Source organism: Anticarsia gemmatalis, chromosome 5 (assembly GCF_050436995.1).
Source record: "Anticarsia gemmatalis isolate Benzon Research Colony breed Stoneville strain chromosome 5, ilAntGemm2 primary, whole genome shotgun sequence".
NCBI lineage: Eukaryota > Metazoa > Arthropoda > Insecta > Lepidoptera > Erebidae > Anticarsia > Anticarsia gemmatalis.
The window spans coordinates 11,593,912-11,618,669 of record NC_134749.1 but is presented as its reverse complement, the minus strand read 5'-3'; the positions used below and the strand labels follow the sequence as shown (position 1 = coordinate 11,618,669).

At 33.8% G+C, this 24,758-nt stretch overlaps 1 protein-coding gene across 1 annotated transcript in view; it reads right to left on the bottom strand.

Moving 5' to 3' along the window:
* The window catches only part of ko (Stork-head domain-containing protein knockout), a 205,290-nt gene that overhangs the window by 41,134 nt on the left and 139,398 nt on the right, over window positions 1-24,758 (bottom strand). Inside the window, exon 4 of the mRNA XM_076114799.1 lies at window positions 739-836. Within this exon, the coding sequence (XP_075970914.1) occupies window positions 739-836 (98 nt within the window). The remainder of the gene's footprint in view (window positions 1-738; window positions 837-24,758) is intronic.

The window sequence follows — 24,758 nt, the reverse complement described above, 5'->3', positions numbered from 1 at the left end:
ATGCCAGAAATAAATAAGGAAGGCTTCCAGACAGGACTTCCTCCCTCCAATTGTTCGGAGCAGGTGCCACCGGAATTTATTGAAAAATGCTCACGATTGATATCCCTTTGCTGCATTTGTACGGTTAGAGGATATCGTACTGTATTGAATTTATTTTAGTTCATATTTTAGAAGCTCTAAAGTGTCTTTTGTTCAACAGAGCTCTTTTTTGAGGTAGGTTTTTTTATAGGGTCGGGCGTATCAATTTTTATGTTTAGTAAGATGCGTCTTTTTAGATTTGCATTACGTAAATATTTTAAAAATTTTTTTTTTCAACCCTCTTCAGTGTTCCTGTGGTTGGTAAAGACCAACGATATTACAACCGGCTTTTAATTTTATGTTGGAATAAAAAAAACTTTTTGTTTGTTTAATTTAGTAAATATTTTTATAAATCATTAACCCCAGGTTTCTGAGTACATTTAGCGGTAGTTTTATCTACACAATAGCGTTTTTTTATATGAATATAAACGCTACTGAATAGATAAACTACCGTTAAGTGCACCTGAAAAACTTCGTTTATATAAGCAATTGATAAGTTTACATACGCATTTTTCAATAATTTACAGCTAAGGTATTACAAAACAAAAACAATCATTCTCACATAGTGGCACAATTAGTCCCATAGGTTTAGCAAGGCTATTTTTCCTCAGTAGTTTTAAATCAATATAAAAGTGAACTCTACCACGTTTTGCCACATACCTGTGACGTAAGATCCATGATGCAGTCACACAACGCCTCCGGCAGTGGAGTGAACTGGCCTTGATACGCGGGCGTCACTATACAGTCCTCTATGTCACCTGAAACAAACACGAACATACAGTTAGAAAATAAAATAAATTTAAAACATATTATCTTAACAACAACAAATTTATTGCGCTTCCAATTTCATTTCACCACAATTATAATCGATTATGTTATTATCTTGCCGACATTTTGTTAATTTAAACCAATGATAATAATGTTTATAGAAAAAGACCGTAATAAAGATCTGACAATCTGAAAATATCTCTAAAATAAAAGGAATTACAATCGATTATGTTATTTGTATAGCTCAGTACCTCGATTCTCTACGACTGTCGACCACCGACAACCGGCTAGCTATCGAAATTTTGACATTTAGTATGTACTGCCAAAATGTTTCCTACGACACCCGTCAGGGGCGTTGATCACATTTTCATACAAAATTTCTCGATGACAGATCGATTGTCGGTAGTCGATAGTAGTAGAGAATCGAGCTACAGATTTTGTTAATTCCAACCAACGATAAAAATGTCTCCAGAAAAAGACTGTAATAAAGATCAGTCTGTAAATTTCACTAAAGTTAAAAGCTTTACGGGCACACGTTTTGTGAATCCCTTGAATAATTATTACTAAACAGCAAAGATATTGAACTATTCACTGATACGTTTTACATACTTTTCTTTAACAGACGATCAAGTAACATACAAATTAGTCCATCTAACAAGGATCCAAAGGTGAGCTCCTCAATTGCCCACAATGCTATACCAACGGTCAATTATAACAAGCATCGAGTGTATCCAGTGGTAAGGTCATAAATAGTGTCCACACAATACTGCGAGCCCTGGGGAAGGCTTGGACCCGCGCCAAATGTCCCGACGTGAGTGTGAGGGAACGCGAGCTTGTTTACTGCTCCAAAGCTTTGGCTATTCTTTTTGTTTGTGGGAAAGGTGCTTATGATGTATAGCCTTTTTTGTTGCATGTGGGAAAATGTTTGGAATTTTTTGTTACGATTAACTTGCTTGATTTTTTTTTCTTGTTTTGCACTAGGAGTACCTAATTGGTTCTGTGTTTGTCTTGTTATGTGATATATTTTTTTAATTGCTGATATGGTTTGGATCCTAACGCAATAAACAAAAGCTTATATTATTATTTGAGTTTATACAGTAACGCTTAACTAAAGATTCCTTTTTATTGTTCTGTTGTCATTCTGGTAATCTAATATGACTGGCTTAACGAGCGAAGAGGGATTCTCTGCAGTGGACAAAGTAATTTTCAATTTTATTTTATGATATTTGGTTACCTCACGAGCACACTGAACGAAACCTAATGAACCGTGTACTCATTTGGGATTCTTATAGCCAAAGAGATTTTATTACAAGTTCATACATACTATAATGCGAAAAGACTTTTTCCCAGACCAAATATTACTACAAACATAACAGCTTAGAATCCTAATCCTTCGCTCCAACTCTCAACTTAACCCACGCAATGCGGACATCGGATGCGTACTGTAAAAACGTCCGCAGTCGCTGCTGTAGTATCATTTAATACGTCAAGTGTTTACTGTATAGTGTCAAGTTATTGCCTCACATGCCTCAAGTGAATTACTGAACTGTCACACTACATTGTTGCGTAGTTGCTAATAAGTTTGTTTAATTTTACGCTAGCGTTTTAGGGTTGGGTATGTTATTACGTGTTAGTTGTTTTATAGTGATGTTTTCTGTGTTTGTGGATTTGACAAATGCTGCAGTTTTGTAATAAACACAACAAAAAATTAACGTCGATCTGATAGCTTTTCAGCATTCCAGTAATTTATCGACATTTCTCAATGTGGGAGTTACAGTAGATAAGAGAATTTTAGGAATATCAAAAAACTAATCAATTGTCACCACTACAAAGGTTTAGATTGTGGATAGTTTTTTTTCTGTTGCATCTTGAGAGATTTTTAACGTTTAATCAAAGAGCTTAACACTCTGTTTGAATATTGTTACTGAAGCCTAAATACTAATAAATATAAATAAGAGAAACTCAAATTAAATAAAATTTCAGTCACAAAATTTTATAGACAACGTTGTTTTACAATAACTATTCTATACACACTTTTCCACATAAAGCCTCTATATTACTTTAAAATGAAATTATGAGTAGATTTTCGACAGCCAGACACATAATTCACTGGTACAGTAAAACATCAACATCACCGCCATTCCACTGAGCTCGCTGTATAAAGCTTGGTACAGCGGTGTTCAGTGAAATTGCAAGGCTTATCGCTGCTCACAGGCAGTGCCGCGCTCACAAACAATGGTCAGAAATACTAACTTAATGTTTATTTATTTCTATTATTCTTTAATCATTTTAATTTACTATCTTTTTTTATCATACCATTAAATTTAGTTTCCTTTCTAGCTGAGTCACGTGGTTTTGCTAACTTACAAAGTTTCATCCCTCATTTTGCTGAAAATAACTATTATATCTGTGTTAAATTGCATCAAAGTTGATTCAGTGGCAAACGGATAAATATTATCCATGTAAGAGAGAATCAGACTGACGAACGAATAGATTTTAGCATTTAATACTTTCTTTAAAAGAAATAAACTTTCTGTCTGTGTTTCGAAAAGATTGGTGTAGCTGCATATTCTTTGCATATGACATGGAAATCTTAGATTGCTAAATTAGTTCTACAGTTTTCAGTTTTTGTACTCAGAAAAACTTTTTTAGAAGTAATTACTGCTTTGCTAGGCACCTACATAGTTCCTGTAAAGTGCGTTTCTCTACAATCTCTCATATCCAAGTTTCCGTGTATTAAACTCCCTTCAATAAATTAAATTGTTGCAATTTAACAAGTTTATACAGTAACTAATACATAAATATGACTGTAAGAGAATTTCTAACAAACCGGATTTCTAGTAAACAAACTAAACAAGCAAATCCGTTTCGTTGTAACATTTCCGATATTATTCTTTAAGATGATAATAAAATTTAATGTATTTTAGTATTATTTGTTCAAATATTAGTTTACTAATTGTTAGTAGCTTTCAATGGGTGTGAGGTATTTAAATGGTTATAGGCCTAGCCCACTGCCTACTGTCTTAGGATCGACCCACACTACGGCGCTTGTGAGATGCCGCATCCAAGATTTACATAAAATTACTGATTCCCACAGCACTCACATTTTTTTACTTAGGATTTTTAAAACCTTTATAATATTATTTTACTATCACTTATACACCAATGCAATGCTTAAGCACTATCCATAGGAATAAAGCAGCTAACTTTAATTAGTTGAAAATTATCAAAGTCTGTCTCCGACTGTCTATATCGCCCGATATGATAAAATTATTACGTCTTCACATACCTAGTTTTGCGTTCTATAGACCTGATTTATTATTTTTATATACCACTAGCACCCACTGCGGCAAATTTGTTGTTTTAGTCCGATCCATCGTGTGAATTAGTCTTTATAGACTAGGAAGCGGACACGTTTTCCTCTCGCAGTTAATGTGCCGTCGCTTCTCTATATCATCTGTCTATGCTTATGTAAGCTTAACGCGTCGTTAGCGCAGTAAACAATATCCACTTATTGAAATAGACGGTTGGGGAGGAGGATAAAATGGCTTTGTGATTTTGTTCGATTGATTTGTGTTCTTATTGAAATTGTACGTCCATCAAATGTTTTCACGTATAAATGCCCCCTTTTTGTTAAAGACAACTCTCGCACTAAGAATTGCCTGTCGCGGGGACTTTTACAAACATACAAACAACGGACACAAAGTACAACCAGGCCCGAAACAATTATTTGTGAATCGCACAAATAATTGTTCGGTATGGGAATCGAACCCACGACCTCCTAACACCTAAAGACTGCTTCAGTCAGTCTATAAATATGATTATTTATTTTCATAATAAGTTAAATGCTCAAAACCATTAAAGGTACAAGTTATAATGTCAAACTAAGAATTACCTGTGTTACAATTATACTTTAATGTTCACTAAAATTTAATTGTGTACAAAGTTTGTACAACACATAATACGTTGAGATCCGGCACGGGTCTGTACCCATGTTAAACGAAGGGTAGCCAACAATGTCTAACTTTTCAGACAGCATTCTATGCGATCGACGGTGTTGCAGATAAAACGCTTAAATAGACAAGCGTAAAACAATCTAAAACATCTCTTTTTAAGCATAGATAAGGTTCGATAGCGCTAAGTTTTGATGCATTCCTGTTGAGTTTTGTTAAAATGTTTGATGCTTAAAAGATATTTTTAGGAGATTCGTTATTTAAACTGAGATAGAAGCAAATGACAAACCTTATAATTTTCTGAATTAGTCATCTTAGCCCATTTGTATACATAGAGTAAATTCAAACTAATTAATTAAGCTTCGGATGGCTAGGAAACCACCATAACAATTTAAAATTGAAGTAGGACCTAGGTGAAGTTGGCGAACAATCAAGGAACGTGGTAATATGCAAAGAAAGATTTAAGAAACTTATCAGCAGTGGTTAAAATTTATCTGTAGGTAAAGCTTATACAATAGAAGACAAGTGCGTAAATCTTATAACAACCCTTTAAACCCCACTACGTTAAACGATAAAGTGTCTACACTCAACTACAAAACAAAACACACCTCAAAGGCTATTTTCATCTGCATTTTCCGTGTGTATGGACAGTTTCTCGTCAGCTGGCACATAGCACGTCAAACAAAGGCACGTGGTACTAAGGTAACCTAAATACGGCGAGGACACTAGCCGACGGAATTATGTCAAGTGGGCACGAGATAATATTGCGTTATGACGGCTTCACTGTTTTAGTTGGGGAATTAATTTTGTTTAAAGGAAAATGGGAGCGGAAATGTTTGTAGAAGCGATGGCGGTTATGTTTTGTTGATTGAAATGTTCAATAATTAGGATAAAATTGTATTAACTCCTTCCAAAGACGCATAGATTCTTAATATACTAGCTTTTTGGCGAACAAATGTAAGTATTTTATCTATCCAAAGAGTGCTTACATAGCCTTATGTATGCCTTGTAAAATATAAAAGATATGTTTATTTATTTATCCGTCACTGACGGATTGCTGGGAGCGAAACTCTTCTCTTCCTTGTATAACTGGCAAAAACCAAATATTTGTTTCTATTTTAACCAATGACTACATAACTTTAAAATCATCAATATTTAGCCATCTTCTTACTAAATTCGTCTCACATTCAAAGTGCGATTAACGTTCCTTTACACTACCGACCAAATAAATGAACAGCAATTTGCCAATATGTCGATAAAGATGACTAAGTAGGTGTCGAATACCTGCATTTAATACTACGTGGGCTTTACCAAGGTAATAAGGGACTTGCTGACATTTTTGAAACACAAGGTCAAATGTACAAGATATATCTGCGGATTTATGCGAAGATAAGTGTGACGATATGTCTTGAGAAAGAGGAAAATTGTATGTGTATATTTTCGCAATATGTGGTTAGAATAAAATTGCCTAAGGTTAGGTTTTCCTAGAAACTGCTGACGTAATAATAAGATTGAGAAATACGTGTTGTATATTATGATATTTTATGTAAAGCCTTGTTATATTCTTTAAGGATAATATGCTAGACTAGTTTAGGTTAAAAAGTAATATTCTGCTCATAAATAATATTTTGAATATAGATAAAAATTCTCAAAACTAATTGCTCCGTGTAATTTAATAAATTAAATCCTTAATAACGCATTGGTATCAGAAATTCGAAACTTAGAGAGGATATACTGTAAGTTTTCTACTCTTCAGTTCAAAAACTAGACAACGGATTTTGATGATATTTAGTACAAAGATCGTTTCTAACTTAGATTACCACATAGAAGATATATTTCTCGGGGATTATTTTATAGGCGGACGAAGTTGCGGGCATTTGTATACGATGGTCCTTTACGCTCTTTCGTTGAATTGCAAAATATGCACAAGCACGTAATTTTATAAGTATGTCACAAAAATTGAATGTTATTCTTAACAGTATAATTATGACAAGTGACTCATTTTGGGCTTATATTTGTTTACCGTTTTGGCATAAAATTGGACAAACCAATTGCAATAAAACCTCGAACAAGAATTGTAAATTAAAACAGGTATAAACCGAAATTTTGAGATGTAAATTTGTTTATATTGTTATTAATATATTATTATTGTATATTGATTATTGTGTTTGTATGTATATGGTAAATTGCGCCATAAGTGGCATAATCTGGGGGTAAGTAATTATATGATTACTTTATAGTATCCTTCATCCAATATAAAGATTTTGCGTATATTTCGCAGAACAATAAGTCCTTTAGAAAATATCAATTGTTGGTACGAGTGCGTTGATAGAAAATTGAGATTACCCTTTTTGGTTTGTATCGGTAAAAGCAATTTTAGATTTGGCCGTAATTGAGTACTTTTGGATTATAATTCAATCTTAAAATTAAAACAGTAAGTGAACTGCAATAAGAATGCTCCGACAATATAATCATATAGTCTTAGAAAAGTATTTATTCTCAGTTCTTCCAGTTCGTACTTAACCAGTTCCCATCCACGTGGGTAGTCCGAGAGGCTCATAAATACCACACTTTATCACCGGCCTCGTTGCGAAAAAAATAAATAAAAACATTATTGTGACTTTGCGGCCGCCATTGTGATTTTATGGTGGCCAGTCTTTAGTGCATATTGCGCTTAAGCACTTGGCGTTCCTAATACGATTTTTTATATAAAGAACTTTTGAATGTTGGCAGTCATCTTAGTATTGTGGTAATTGATTTGAATTGTATTTGTACGGCACGGGTTTTTCTTTAAATATAAACATAAGTACATAATATAATGATTTGGATACTGCCGCAGGGGTTTAACTGCTCTTTTGCAAGCTTTACAAGCGATTTTTTAAAGAAAATAAATATAATTTTTAAATATGAGTAATGAATGAAGTCAAATAAAATCACACGCTTGTTACGTATTTTGAAAGGGTAAAGGAGATCATCCACGCTCCATACATTTTTGGGCCTTTTTTCAAAGTGCCGGCCAACAAAAAAAAGTGGCATGTATCGATAGAGCTAGCCATTTGAAACAATAGTTAGTATGGCACGAAACCGGTAGGATCGCTTTGAACCGAGTTATACAGGTTTGAAGATTCATAATATTAAAACATTAATTCATTTCTGAAAGTGCTGTGAAACATAAAATAATGATTGATTTTGCTAGAATTAAGTATCTAAAGCAAACGACCACTCTGAAGTTGATTTAAGGTCGTAAGCACACGTATCAACTCGGAAACGGGTCGTCACCATATCAACTCGAGCTCATCAGTATTATTTGTATGTAATTCCCTACTGTAACACACTTATCGGAATCGTTATGTGATCGCCCCGGCTCACGACCATGGGAGTGGTGCGTATGCGCATTATGCATACACCAGCACCCAGGGTGGAGTGCGGGACTATGTGCAAATTCCGATAGAAGGGCGGGCATATCTTCTAAACCGCAACATGTGTCCTCATAACAAGGGCCCTCATCACAAATCGTGCCCGAAGCACAAAATATTGTTCCACATGCCGATGAGTCGGACATAACAACCCAACGGCAACACTCTAGATGACCTCTTACCTAGACGATGGTTTGTTAGTTGCACACAATCGAAGGTGCGGCTCCTTGGGTTCGCTAAGGGAGGATGCGCTGACCTTGCGCTAGTCCCCAGTGACTAGTCCAGTGGCGACGCATTGAGGCGCCGGGGGAATCAAACTCGCACCTAAGGGGCCGCACCCTCGGTTGTGTGCAACTAACAAACCATCGTCTATGTAAGAGGTCATCTAGAGTGTTGCCGTTGGGTTGTTATGTCCAACTCATCGGCATGTGGAACAATATTTTGTGCTTCGGGCACGATTTGTGATGAGGGCCCTTGTTATGAGGACACATGTTGCGGTTTAGAAGGTATGCCCACAATTCTATCGGAATTTGCACATAGCCCCGCACTCCACCCTGGGTGCTGGTGTATGCATAATGTGCATACGAACCACTCCCATGGTCGTGAGCCGGGGCGATCACATAACGATTCCGATTAGTGTGTTACAGTAGGGAATTACATACAAATAATACTGATGATCTCGAGTTGATACGGTGACGACCCGTTTCCGAGTTGATACGTGTGCTTACGACCTTAAATCAACTTCAGAGTGGTCGTTTGCTTTAGATACTTAATTCTAGCAAAATCAATCATTATTTTATGTTTCACAGCACTTTCAGAAATGAATTAATGTTTTAATATTATGAATCTTCAAACCTGTATAACTCGGTTCAAAGTGATCCTACCGGTTTCGTGCCATACTAACTATTGCTTCAAATGGCTAGCTCTATCGATACATGCCACTTTTTTTTGTTGGCCGGCACTTTGAAAAAAGGCCCAAAATGGATGATCTCCTTTGCACATATGAATTTAATTATCATATTTCCACATCAACAAAATAATGTCCGAGCAAATTGACACGAAAGCAGATAAAAGCTTACGAATAACCTTAAAAATAAACTTAATTAATTCGATCATTAATTAACTTAAACCCTTTAATCGAACAATCCACATCGAAATCTTTTTAATCGAATTACTCCCAATTTAATTCGTAATGAGTAATGACCTCCAAGTCGGTCTCAAAGCTGTCAAAACTACAATGGTATAATTACTGGCCTATATTTTATACAACTGTCAACAGTGTCAAGTCATCTTCATTATGAACACGTTTCAATTGACGAGGTCGCAATTTGCCAGTCATTTAATATTAACCAGCTGACACACGCGGTTTCACTCAAATGGATTTATTACAATAACAAAAAATCTTTGAATTTTAATCCTGTGTGATGACTTTTCGGGGACTACCATATCGGGGCTATTTTTTTAAATAAAGTAGCCTGTTTTTGTCCCGGATCTTTAACTAACTGCATCCTGATTTTTTCAAAGTTTTTTTCAAAAAAATGGTTTGGTTGCAAAATCGTAACAAATAGGTACACAGCAAAAGGACTACTGGACTTTTTCGTTGAACGATAAAGTTTCTGCATTTTCCCGACACGCCAAATATCATCAAAGTCTGTTCAACAGTTCAGCAGTTAAAGTGGAACAGACAGACAAACAATTAAGTAAGTATGGATTTAACCAATCCACAGTTGTGTGTCATTAAAAGAAATGCCCAAAAGCCGGGCCAAGGCGAGCTTTGTATGAAATTAATGACTCGACGATTCATTATTTCAATATGTAAGATTATTATAAATGTTAATGTAATATTCCACAATGTGAAAGTAAGTGTTTTGCTTTTCATTTACTTTTGTAAGTTACTGAACCGGTGATAATATTTGTAATTTTTGTTGCACTTTTTTTGTAGGCAAGAACAGCTTCAAACGGTTGGAACTTGCCGAAGAAACAAATATAAGCATGTAAAGCTGAATAATAGAAGTCTATCGTATTTGTCCAAATAAAAATAGAAAACCTTTAAAAATATCGAAACTTAACAAAACCGCACACAGAGTAATACTGTATACTTTATATTAATTGCCTTGACCCAAGATTAGCAATTTTTTATTGAATTTTAATGTAACCAAAAACTCGTAATCTCACATTTGAATATTATTATTTGAGCATTACAAGCGTTTTTTTACATCCTTATCACAAAAAAAACAAACTTGTAGTATTTCTTGTTTTAATAAGTTCATAACAAACAAAAGTATTCAGGCATTAGTACCAGAATTTCATTGAATAAGTTATAAGTTGAAGTTGCATGGATGGCGTGCATGTCGCGTAATTAATGAGTTTCACTGTTCTCGCGTTCAGCTTTATATTAAATTCTAGGATTTGAAGCTAAGGGGAGTTAAAAGTTCCTAGCGTAAATTAATTTTGATGGATTACAACTTGAATGCTATAATATTACATGGGGATTATCAGGACCATTCATGATCTTGGTTAGCTTGACGTTTCGATCAGTCAAGCGATTAAATCTACCTTTAACTTTCGGAATATTATTATACAAATCTATTAGACGATAGCAAATTTATAAAAGACAAACTGGCCGGAGCCAGCTTATTTTGGAAAAATTCTTTAATTGAAAAGTAAAGAACATGCTTACAAAAATATTTCTAATTATGTAGTAGAAACTGCTAAAACTACCCAGCATTTATCAAGATGTAAACAGTTCATCTTGTATCTACATATTCTGTTGAGATAGGCCCTCAGCACTTATATAATCAATCGTTTATATTATATATTACATTTAAGATGATTATCTGCTAATTACTCGTCAAAGGCCTTGTCACCTTCAATTGATTTACGAACCCAATCATTACATCCACCTGTCGGTACAGACAACCACAAAAGCGCTTGTTTACTTCTGTATCTTTGAAATCTTTATATTCCGTAGATTATGTATTTATATAGTGAATATAAAAATAGTTGATATTTTTTTCCATATTTGTTTTGGCATTTGCAAAAATAATAAATAATTCAGAACTAACCTATAAAAAATTACTTAATCAGGTCCAAGTTAAATACTTCTTTTATTTTTATGGTCTGTCCGTATTTCGACTTTTTGTCGATAAAAAAAACCGTTGCAATATTTGTTATGCTAGGTTTATTGAATTTCGTTATATAAAACTTTTCTCATTCTTGTTATCTTAACTTTTTAGGGTTACGTTTTATGACTCCGCTAAATTGCCAAACAACCTTCATTAAATAAAGCAAGAAAACTTCATCTAATAATAATTATTCCATCTTCATTTGAGTCCTGTAACCGTCTGTACATAAACATTCTCACTTAGGTCTCACACCCACCTCTCGCCATAACCTGATGGTAATTATCATCCTTGCAGTTTACACGCTATTAACATAAACTAAACTTGTTCGCACTGTTACGTTACAAGGATTCTGCGGCCGCTTTTGTATTTTGATAAAGCAATGTTTCTTATAAATTTTGATAGATTTTGGACCATGCAAGAATAACATTCACACAACTTTTATTTCTTAAAAACTTCCCTTGCTCTATCCACTTCCATAATAAAACGGAACAAACTATCAAATTGTTTATAATATAACTAACCTTGGAATGCACGATTATAATCATAATTCTGTGTATTACCAAAATAAAATCGTTTTGTCAGATTTGCCTAGAGTCTGCGGGTCACTGAAGTTTCAAATTCTTAATTTTGAATACCTAAACTATTCTAAATATTATCAGCCAGAATCTCGTATGTCAATCAGGGTGTCCGCTAAATTGTTGGGCTATAAAGACCTTTTTTCTTCTGTTAACGTTTTTCCCCGTTTTGAGGCAGTGTCACTGCAAAATTAGTGTGAAATTTGTCTCTTTTTTGCTAGGAATTGTTATTTTTTTTACCGTGTAAAAAAAGTAAATTATAGAACACGTGACTTTTCCTCAGTTTGTCCCAGTTGGTGTAGCTACGGAAATTCCCATTTTATACAATAAATTCGATTACTCAAAAAAGTGTTTTTTTGAAAAATACCAATTTCAAAGATTTAAAAAAACCGTTACAATAGTATAAAAACGATAGAAAGTCAAAATAGTATAAAGCTATATTGTCGATAAATTTCACTTTTTGAAAACAAATTAAGACCATCAAAATCCCATTATCAGGAAAAAATATTTAATTTCATGGCAATTCTCAAATTAATAAGTTTTACCCATTAATGTCCCACTGCTGGGCAATGGTCTCCTCCTGGAACGAGAGAAGTGGTTAGGCTTTGAGTCCACCACGCTGGCCAAATACGGGTTGGCAACTTTGCAAACCTTTAAGAACTGTTCTAAAGAACTCTCAAGCATGCAATGTAGCATGACGATGTTTTCCTTCACCTTTGAAACAAGTGATTCACGTCTTGCATAAGAAAAAATCTAGATCAATAATTTCTTGTTAAAAAATAAAAGCATAAGAAACTTTTCAATAGGCTCCTAAGTCATTAAGACTATTCTCAAAGCACTAATGACCTGAAATTAGACCATCTTACTACAGATTTATAATTATTGTTCAATAGATAGAGTCATTAGTAATTGAATATTACGATATAATTGTAAATGATCAGTGAAGCAGGTTATTTCTTGTGAAGATAACATTCATAATGAGAGTTGTTGTACAATACAGAGCACCTACTATTTGTGTACGTTCTTATTTGTACGAGGAAACTGCATTTTTTTTAAACAAATGCGTGAAAATCTAATTATGTATACCCAAAATGAGGCTTGTCTAGCAGTAGAACACTACCTAACAAAACATTTTATTACATTATTTTTGCATAAAATATGTTTACTAAAAAGGAGAATGGGCACTCTTGGGCGGTCGGCGGCCATTAATGAAAGTAGTGTCAAATTAAAGTAATGATAAATAGGAACAACTTTTACTAAGAACGTTTCGCTGAAATCCTTTCAGGAAACAATATATTGACATGTAAATATAATGGAATTTCATAGAACAAATACAATTTTTTCGTGTCTGTAATGCATTGAATGTTGTGTAATAACGTTACATCTTATTATAACGATTGCAATGCCATCAAAATGAACAATAATCGTAACTCGTATCTATCTATCATATGGTTCACCTAGTTTAAAAGTTGTTCAAGCCGCCCGAATGTTATCTTAGTTGACAACAACCGGGACCGACTTTTTACGCGCCGTCGAAAGCACGGAGAAGCTCAGTTCAAATACCACAATGCGGTCACCCATCTATAGAATGACCGCGCCAACGGTTGCTTAACCAACAGATCGTTTACCGACCAGTGAGCGCAACTGGCTATGAACGCCTGGTTTTTAAGCTGAGCATTCAAGACAGATAAGTCGTCTCAGTGAATGTATTATAGAAGAGCAAGATGTTTACTTGTTAAGATATCTGGGGGCACGGAAGTGCCCCCGCAAGTCGAGCAAAAAAAAAGCGGCACGGCCGTAACATCCTTTTCTCGAAGCAATTCGGGCTATTTTTGACACCCCTATAATTTCGTTGTGGATAAAACAAGAAGCCTGGATTTTCAGCAACTAATTAGTCATTGTATAAACACGGTATATTTAAAATTTCAGTCAATTTGAACCAGTAGTTTAGGAATTACAACTTGTTAAAATTTTGAATTTTGTCACTCACTGATTCACTGACTCACTGACTCACCGATCATCAAAAGTCTAAGGTACTTCTAGCAGACTTAGAAGCTTAAAATTTAGAATACAAATAGGGTTTAGTGTCTTAATCATGGGAAAAATTTAATATTTTCTAATTTCGGTCCAGTTTTCTAAATACACCAACTGCAACAATAACTTTGTAATCCCATATAAATGTATAAGATTACAAGGTTACATTTGCAGTTAATGAATTATTATTACAGTAGAAAATAAAATAAATAGGTGTAAATAGGTACCTACTATATGAGACTTAACGGGGGAGGGGGTATAGGGTGGATAAGGGTGTTTAGCCCATGAAACTGAACAACATTCCCATAGGAAAATATGTTGAATTATGAAAAAAAAAGTCTTTCCATACAAATTAGACTTATGTTCGCTCTACAAAAAGAAGTGAGATGCCACCAAAAACATTCTGTAAAAACCTCAAGTCTCGCCGTAAAAAGTTGTGAGATCGATATAATACCAAGTCGATTAATCTATTTAGTCTCTACTTAAAGGACCTTCTGCCTTAAGTTATTACGTATGTTATTATCATGCCAATTTAAAAAAAAATACCTTAAAAACAATTAGATCGACTTGGTCATCGCAAGAAAACACAAATTCGCCATTAACATTTCAGGAGCATTAACTTCTCGTCGTGCTGTGTAGTGTGATACATACTAATAATTAAATCATGCGATGGCCAGGTCGGTCTATTTGTTTTAAAGGTATTTTTTTTTTAAATTGGCATGATAATAACATACGTAATAACTTAAGGCAGAAGGTCCTTTAAGTAGAGACTAAATAGATTAATCGACTTGGTATTATATCGATCTCACAACTTTTTACGGCGAGACTTGAGGTTTTTACAGAATGTTTTTGGTGGCATTTATATATTTACATGTTATGATTGTTCGAATATTAATAATGTCTACATTTGTATGCAATAATATAAATAGTACTTTTTATTTAATCTCCGAATATGAGCCAAAAATATGTTTTTATACTATTAAAAGTGCTCAAAAAAAAAAGTATTTTGTTCGTCATATAAGTGCGTCGCGGCAATAAAACTTCTACACGGTAATTATAGGACTAAACTACATTAAAAAAACATTAAATCAAGTTTGGCCGCGGATCGCCCAGGCTCCATACTATTTTGCCCATTCTCCTTTGCAATACCGACTGTTTTTTGGTTGATAACTTACTACAAAACACATAAATATGTTTCAAGCTAATATTACCCAACAGTTTCATTTCAACAAGCGAAAACAAAGCCTCCAATGCCCATATTACAAACAACAATTGCCAAAATAAGGTATATTTAATGTCCTCTCAAATGTCAGTAATGTTCCGCCCACGCAGTCCTTAAGGGCTAAAGGGCCTTAACTTTACGTTTAGTTACCATTTAGTTACAGCTGTAGGTGAAGGTTAGGTGCTGGATTGAAAGGCTCGATAAATATGCGTATCGGATTAATGTATTGTGTGTTTTATTGCTCTATTATAGTGACATTTTTGAAATGATTGTACTAAGTGAAGTTCGTAGGTTTCTGTCGACCCCTAAAGAATAAAGATTTTACGTATGTATTTATGGATGTAACATCACAGTACGGGATCTTCTTTACGAATCCAATTTGTTATTCACTGTAAGTTTCAGAGCAAGCTCCACAACTTATGAATAAGTGTTGGATAGATAAAGTAAGTATGCGACTGCTTATTGCAAGATTTCGGGTTGCATTCTTGGGATGAGCAGGGTGCTATTAATAATTTTAAATGCATACTAAAATATTCTCAATTCTAGCCCAAAGTTATCAATGTGTCCGGTATACTATAGCAATTAGCTAGCAGCCTAGCGTACTAAAAAGTGAGTGTAATTCATACACTTCTGCCTAAATCTTCGGGTAGAACCGGTGTACAGTAATTAATATGTTTCTAGACGAAAGTAGGTATTTCACAAATTTAGTCCTTGCTAGTGTTATGAATGTAATAAGTTACCGTATCGCGTGACGACGTAGAAATATGCTGCAGCTTTATTAGTCTAGACTAGAACAGTAACTGAACCCTAAGGAATTAATTATACAGTTTGAAATATTAGTAGGTGACATAATAAGCGAAGCAGGCAGGTAAAGTGATGTTTTTAAGTGTTGTAACTGTTTAACGTGGGCATTTTAAAAAATACTTGCCAAAAGTATATAATTGAAGCTTTTTGATCAATGCAAACGTATACGGTGATCAATCTTTAAATTTCAATTTTATAATTAAAATTTAAAGAAAGTTATTCATACCTATAATATTTTTTTTTTAAACTCACTATAATATGCAATTAAAAAACAGAAGCGTGATTTACCCTCGGCTTCTGAGTACATTTAGCGGCAGTTTATCTATTCAATAGCGTTTAAACACATAAAAAAAAATGAATTCAAAACTAAACAGCGTCTATTGTCTTCTTCAGCAACTATAATTACAAGTAAACTTGAATGTCGAACATTTAATTCGAAGTCAACAATTGAAATAAATGTTGAACAATGAAAATCGTAACTTTACGATAGAATTTCTAAAGCAAGTTCCGTGCAATTTATTTATCATCATTTATTTACTAGTTCAGTAAATACAGTAGCCGTAATCAGTTTAAAATATAACTGTAACAAATTGTATAATAAAACGATATACTATGTCACGTTGATATCGTTATGTAAAGGCGCTATGGGTATGATCATTTGTAATCGAACTGGTTTGTTATATTGTTATCATAACTTTTAAACTTTCGCGTTGCATGACTGTAATCTAATATTACAAGGAATTATTGCTATAATACATATTTTCTTTGGTTAGCTAATTTGTTTCCTGTTAATCAAGATTTGCAAACTTCTATCCTCGGAAATAAAAGAATTTCTGTAATGAAAAGATTCAGCACGAAACCAGGTTATGATCTACATACATGTACGTCAATTGTCAAGATTTTAACTCAATTTGTTTAATATTGTTTACGTGAAGAGCAACAAACTTCTATACCACTAATCTGAAAAACTTTCGCATATGTAACATTCGTACAAAGTAGAATTTTCCTATCTCAAATACCTCCGTAATTCAAGGCAAAATAAATCACAAAATTAAGTTCTCAAACTATCATAAAACGAAGAACTTAGCAAACTGTAGGCACACGCATTACTACGTCTTAAAACGAGTTGGGAAGCAAACAAAATCGTCGGGAGCTGTTTGCGATCCACGACGGACGCCGAGCATCTAGTTTTAGTTAGCGTCTTGTACACTTAAGAGATCACTTAGCAAAGTGCTGAGTTAGAAGTTTGTGGCGAATGGAGAAGAATGGAATAAGTTTTTTAATGTAGATCTATTTGTGGTGTGATAGATTCTGATGTAGGATTTGTTTTAGGACGGTTTGTTTCGTGTTGTTGTAATAGAGAAAATATTGAAAAACTGTTTAAATATTTGGTATGGAAAAGGATTCAGAATATTTAACTGCTTATAATTTACAATGGTGAAAAAATTGCTTGTTTTCATAGGATTTAGGGGCTGTTACGTCATTTTAGACTGTTTCCTGGGATTGCCAACAATATTTATTTCAAAACTTTTGGAGGTAGAGATGTATGAGCTTTGGTAACTAAATTTAAAGGAGTATGAAATATTCACGATTTGCCATAAGCAATATTAGTCCCATTTAAAAGGAGGTACCTATTGAAATGTACTGGGCTTAATTGCCAAACTTAGGGCTAATATTGAGAATATTCCAATATTCCATAAAGAAATTCCATAACTACCGAGAAGATAATTCAATAACAAAAGGAAACAAACGCCATCAGAGATGTTCACAGCGATATCGTTAAAAGTATGTCACCATAATAAGTCTATGGCGTTCTATAAAATGATTATAAGTTTGTATGGTCACGTAAACGATGTTTTTCCCATTGTCAGTTTTCACCCGCGGTGCCGTGGAGAATGGTATTCAATGAGATTTTTTAGTTTCCATAAAGATCTGTCCACGTTATTGATACGGTTATAATCCGAGGCTTTTTTGTGAAGATGAACAATTAAATTTCTTTTAGGAAAGTTTTGTTCAAGTGTCTTGTAGTTTAAATTTCGGGGACTAGGAAAATTTGCTAAATTTGAAAGCGAAATACAATTGACTTTTCATCTTTGAGCTTGCAATTTTATTGACTAGGTACTTCTATGTTTTCTATTCAATCATTCCCCCATTCCATTCACACAGATAATGTTAGAACAGGAATAAGAGAAAATGACCGATTAGCAGTTGTAAAATTGCAGAAAGAAAGAAGGAAAGAAGAATTCCGGTAGGAAAGAAGATCTAAGACAATGTATAATGTTAACGGTCTATACTAAAAATATTAAAACACAATACACTTACATCGGGAGTGCCAGAGTTTCCACAGTTTGTACCATTCCTAAAATAACTACAGTCAGAACTAAGACCTTATTTGATAGCTAACGGCTTCCATTTGATATTCATTGTCAAGTTTTGATGCAAAAAGTACGATTTACGCGAAGGAATGCTCTAAGTGGGCTAGTATCAATATGCATGGCATTGTATGGTGACCATCGATCTAGTTCTGAACACCGTAATATTATGTGTGCATGTTAAATAATAATTATGGCATGTCTTTATTAGGTGTTGTTTTTGATGTTGGTTAGGTTGATTCCTTTTATGTCGGCTTGACGAATAACTGTATAACTAACTTTTTTTGTCAAAAGTATATGACACACGAAGAAAAATATTTTTTTAAATAATTGTTCGTTGGTAGATAATTTTGTCGTAATTGAACATTATTTTCTTGAATTAAATTCTTGATTTATGACAAAACATGTGATAATGAAATATTAGTATCTAATATTTAGGCTAAAGATTGGTGGAAATTCTAATTATTTTACAGAAAAAAATGAGATCAAAAATAATAGCACGTTTAATGCATCTAAACAAAACCAAAAAAAAAGTATTGTGTGTAAGCTCTTAAAACTTAGAATAAAGAACTTGTGATAAGAATTAAATCTAAAATAAAAGTTTCTAAACTATTACATAAAGAAAAGTCTATCTATCTGTGCGTCGGCTTCTTGTGTACAGTTGTGAGCGAATCACGAGGAATTGCCACCGGCTGTTTGCGTTGACGAGTGGGTAACGTCGGCTTGTAGAATTACGTTACGGCTTTTCATTAAGTTTTCCTGTTGATTTTAATTTAAAATGCACGTTGTTAAGTTGTCGGTATTTTCATTTAAGTCGTTTTTTACTTAGTAATGGTTAATAATGGTTTTACTGCTTCTGCAGTCTGAAAAGTTGGTGTATGATACGGCTGATCACGAAGTCTTGGGTTTGAATCCCAAGCCAAAAAGTTCATGTCGGTATTAGAGGTAGTTTTTCTAAACTTGTTTGGATGTTTTTGCCCTTAAGCAAAAAATATTGAATTAATTTTATAACTTTGGGAATACGTAGTTTATAACGTATACTTATGAGGTTTATAAGAAATCCTGAAATTCAAAGGATATTTACGCAGGTAAAATTGCGGACAGAAATCACTGTTATTATAAATCTACAGAAACATTGTGTTTACATTATGTTTTATGTATGAACATTTGCAGCGAGAAGTTTTCCAGGTAAGTGAAGTCTTTTGAAAATCAGACAGTCGGCGACGTTTCTCTGAATTTATCTAAATATTTTGCCGCCTTGTGTGTTACAGGTAAAGAAGATCTTATGACCTGAATATAGTTTACTATGTGACCGTTTTTTGTTTGTTTGTACAAAATGCTAGAGTAAAATATATTAGTGCAGAAGTGATGAAGGTTCAAAATATGTAAACATAAGAAGATAATATACTGTAGCTAGCTTTAATTTATTTGGTTTTGGTTAGTGCTATTGAAAGCCTTATATGACCTAAAAAATATTAATTCGGATAATGGTAACACGGCCTTGATATTTCTCATTCCTAATGGAACTTAAACATATTAATGTAATGTACCATTTTAATTATAATTATTACACACTATTTATATTGGGAAACTCTCCATGTATCAAAAAACCATTTATATTTTCATATCATTTTTAATCATTCTTCAGCAAAAAAATTACCTATTTAATTTCTCCCTTGCTAACGATTTATTTTCACGATAATCTCTTAATAAGACTAAATCACGTAATAATCTGACAACGTTTGAAGCAAAACCAACATTTTTGACAAAACAAGAAACACATAATAAATAGGCTGACTGTGAAATCAAAGCAAGAGACCATATTCTTGCAAATAAAACCGCTTCTATACTCATTTATAAATAAAAACAAACAAGCATAATCAAATTAAACACAACACACACTTCCTTTACAAAGAATAAGAGAATTATAAAATAATAGCGCATGCGATTAAACAGTTAAACACGCAATATAAAATTGCCGTCATCCTGCGGCCATCTTGTTTTCATGGCGTTACACCATCACAATGGGGTTATAGTGGTGTAACGTAATAAGGGTTAAAGGTGACAATTGCTAAAGGGTTAGAGATGTCTTGTTGTTGCATAGTTTTATATTTTTATGAAATATGTTTCTTTAGTAGTAGTAAATGTTAAATTTTGTTGGTTTGTTTGTCGACCTTTTATGTCATAACTGTTTAACTAATTAAGATTAGAAGTAAGAACGTAATAGATTGTATACAGGAGATTTCACGTCTAAAAGGCTTAACTGATTGTTAGTATAGTTGGCAGGTTGTTAGATAAATAATGTATCGGGGTAGGATGCTATGTATTGAAAATAAAACATCCTAAGTTGCAGTTATTTGCATAGGTAGCATTTAAATCATATTGCCCTGATTTCTGGACAAAGCGTTGTCCTTGATCATAGTTATTGCTATGAGAATTTGTATTTGGTTCACCACATTAAAGGTGGTGATAAGAAAAAGCATTTCAGAATTCATCAACAATTAGGAAAGAATTTAAAACATGTTCCGTATTTTCTATCAAACACAAACATTTCTTTTGCAATTCAGTATTAAGACAACTGTTGTCTTATTTACTTAAAGCTTGAATAAAAATAAACCTTAATACACGAACAAGCACAATGCTTTTAAACGTCCGTCGCGTTAAGCTTGTAATTTGCTTTTCGCCCGTCTTTTGGCAAATGTTTCCGAGAAATACTAGTCTTGAATGACTTTAGTTCAAGAAGCTTTAACTGTTATGCGACTTTTTTAAGTGCCGTTTAGTTTATACATAGTTTGCTTTGCTGTTATTTTCGTTAAAGAACATATTTTAGTTCCTAATGCTTAAAAGACGTTTGGTACTTTAAATAATTTCTGAATTTTGTATGAGTTGCGAACGTTGCACGTTGCACCACATAGTTGGTACTCTACTTAGTTGTCTGTATAAAAAAACTGCACAGGGCTGGTTCTAATAAAACTTCGGCCGAATATTAGCTACGAACGTATAATAAGAAACGTAAATTACCAAATTGTAAAAGTAGGTTTGTGATTTACAGCAACAATAGCACAGGAGGAAGTACCACAGACAAACTGAGATCGCGGTTAGATTACAAACTAAATTCACTTAAAAGGGAAAGGAAACTTTTACATAAACTTTAATAACAATGTGAGTGTGCCTCAAGCAATTGATATTTACGCCAAGTGTTAGAAAGTGTCGATAACTATTAAACAATATCGTAGCGACGCGACATCGCGCCTCAGGACACAAATTGTTTCATATTAAACTCGTTAACTACGATCAATGTTACACTCTATTATGCTAACCCGCTGACCTTTGGTGCACTTAATTATTAAGGTGCCAGCGACCGTTTCGGAAAGTGAAATTCATATTATATAAGAGCAATGCTTCCGCGAAACGATTGCACATCCTCAATAGAATAGGTCCTTGGATCTTGATAACCTTTACATTGTTCGATACAACCGAGAAGTATTTAATAATTCAAACGGATTCAAATATTGCTGTCGATGAAATCTGTGGCGAAAATCGCGACGTGACGTTAACATCGTGAAATTGTATCGTGATGTCGTATCGTGACGAGCCTTCTCCGGTTTTAGTTAAGAATATGGACAGATCTTTGACCTCTAGGACAATAGCGTTACTTTCATCAACAAGGTCAGCCGTACCGTTGTTCAGAACAAAAGAAAACGCCGAAATTAGAACCGGCGGTGTATAAAATGATATTCAAGAAGTATCGTGCAGTTATAGTCCGACAACTAAGTTATGAGCCTCGACATGCAAAATTTACCTAAATTATAATTAAGAATTTTCACAATAAAGTAGCTGTATCATACAGACCATCATCTGCATAAGCCTAGGGGACACTTATTTCACTGGAGAGTTTTTAAGGTCTCAGAGCTTCTACATCCACACATCAAAAGAAGGCTACCGAGTTGGTCTTATGGTGGCAACACCTCATTTCTTTTCCCTCCGGGAAAGTAGTAACAGAAAGGATTACTACCGTCAAAAAAAGGGTCGGTTACTCGTATATTCTACATTCCGGTTTTTGTATACCTCTGACAGCCGCTAACCTTACATACTCTCTAATAAGTTATTAGACTGTACTGTTGAGTGAATATGACACGTGTGAACACGTTGTTATGCTTTGGGATTAGAAACTATCGTTGTCGTTGAGAACTGGAGCATCTTGGCCATTGTCGTTCGTTATCACATCTTTCAGGTTAATAGAAACTTCCTATTTTTTACTCCTCTTACTTTCTATAGAGCAATATCAAATTCTATATAGTCCGACTATTTAGTAAAAGGCCTTGGACAGCACGATTTATACAAATTATAATTAAGTTTCGGTGTAAGTGCAAAACGGGCAACCATCCGCCGCAAAAGCTTTCGGGTCAAGGACGTTTTAAATTCTATATTTTGTATACCTCCGCCACTAGCGCATCTTGCAGACATGGCTGTCTATTAAGTAGTCGGACTATAGTTTAAATTTTATGTATATAAAAAAAAGAATTCCGACAAATTGAGAAACTCCTCCATTTTTAAGTCGGTTAAAAAATAATCTCTATATGTGTTGCCAAGCGCCAAACTCAAGAACGGCTTTAAGACATGGGAAAGGATTTCTTCTCTTTACTAAAATAGTGAAAATTGAGAATTCGTGAGCGGAGCTGCGCGGGTCGGCTAGTAGGTAAATAGAAATAAGTGTACTAAAGACATAATACAGTTTATTTGTGTAATGTATTCGTTCGATTGTTATAAACCACAAATCTATTATGTGGAACAAGTTTTTTATCATTTGCAATTTTGTTTTGGCACAGTTTTGCGAGATTGATGTTTTAAAGTGTGTTATGAAGTTAAAAGAGTTACCCTCGATATTGTAAGAACTGTAGTTTTAATATACTAACGGTAAATTAGGTAAACTAACGGACGTATAAGTACTTAAACAATACTCAATTTAAAGTGGCGTTATAATATATTTTGGTCGCATTAAAGGAACAAGAACAATTATGTGTTATTTAAAGGAAAGAATATCTGTTCCAGAATCCTGCCTCAGAAATTATTGACCAAAACTTTATAAAACTTATATATTTAATTATTTACGTATTTACTTATGATTTATCGAAAACATAATATGATCTAAAATAACACAGCAATTATAACGATCATGCATTATCACTTTGGATTGCTTAACGTTTTGGCGCAAATAATATTGGTTGTGATCGCAAGCTGATTGTAGTATATCGCAAAAAAATCAACAATCAACTACACCAATTACATTACCATACGGCAAACAAGCCTATTAGCATGTCTTATAAAAAAGTACAGTCAGAAAAACCTAGTAACACTTTCTTTGACCTAAAATTAAAATCCAATACAACACTCACTTTTAATAGTTACAACAAAATATATTGCACAAGTCTGTTTGTTTGTTACGCTTTTAATGCTAAACTACTGAACCAATTTTAATGAAATTTGATACAGAATTAGTTCAAAACCCGGGTTTTATTACAGGGTATTGTTTTTTTCTAAATTTCATCCCCTAAGACAGTAAAAAGGGTATGAAAGTTTACATTAACTAGAGCCGCCCAGGTCAGTTAGTAATTACATAAAAGCAAATAGTCTTTAACTAGATCTCCAAATCAATTTCATATACGAAATTTGATAGTAGAGATAACAATTTGATTTGATTTCTAGACCACCTGCGGATTCGTAATTAAGTAATTCGAAACTAACTATCAGGAAGCAAGCGAATGAAAGTACTAATTAAATACAGTGCCAGAAAAACATAAGTAGCACAACAGTCGTGTCCACTTACAACCTTATTCTTTTGGAGATGCAATAAAAATATGGTACATTTAATCCCAACTAATATTAAAATGTTAGAGCAATTCTGTCAATCTGTCTTTTCTTCATGCCTAAATCACGAGACCGATTTGGATGAAAATTTGTTCAAAGATCCGAGAACCAATACCTGAGAAAAGATAGGGTCGTTTTTCTTTCGGCAATCCCACAGAAATATAGTCCACGCGGACAAAGTCACAGGCAAGTTATGTGAGAATAAAAAGATCGTAAGTGGCTTCAAGTTGTTTTCACGTTACGTCTTTTTTCTTTCGAAAGAAAGGCGATCCCAACGGTTTAACTCTATTAAATGAACGAAATTGCTTGGGAACTAGGTAATTTTATTCATTGCCAAGGTTTTGATATAAGCTAGAAAACCACTGAACAAAGGAATGATGTACTAATAAAGTATTGTGGAGAAATGGATACGAATGCGTGTGATAATAACTGTTTTTGAAATGTATTCTCATGGCGGTACCTACTCAAACGAGTGTATCTACATATGACCACATTGTATACGGTGTGGTTATATTACAATCTTACAATGTATAGTGTATACGG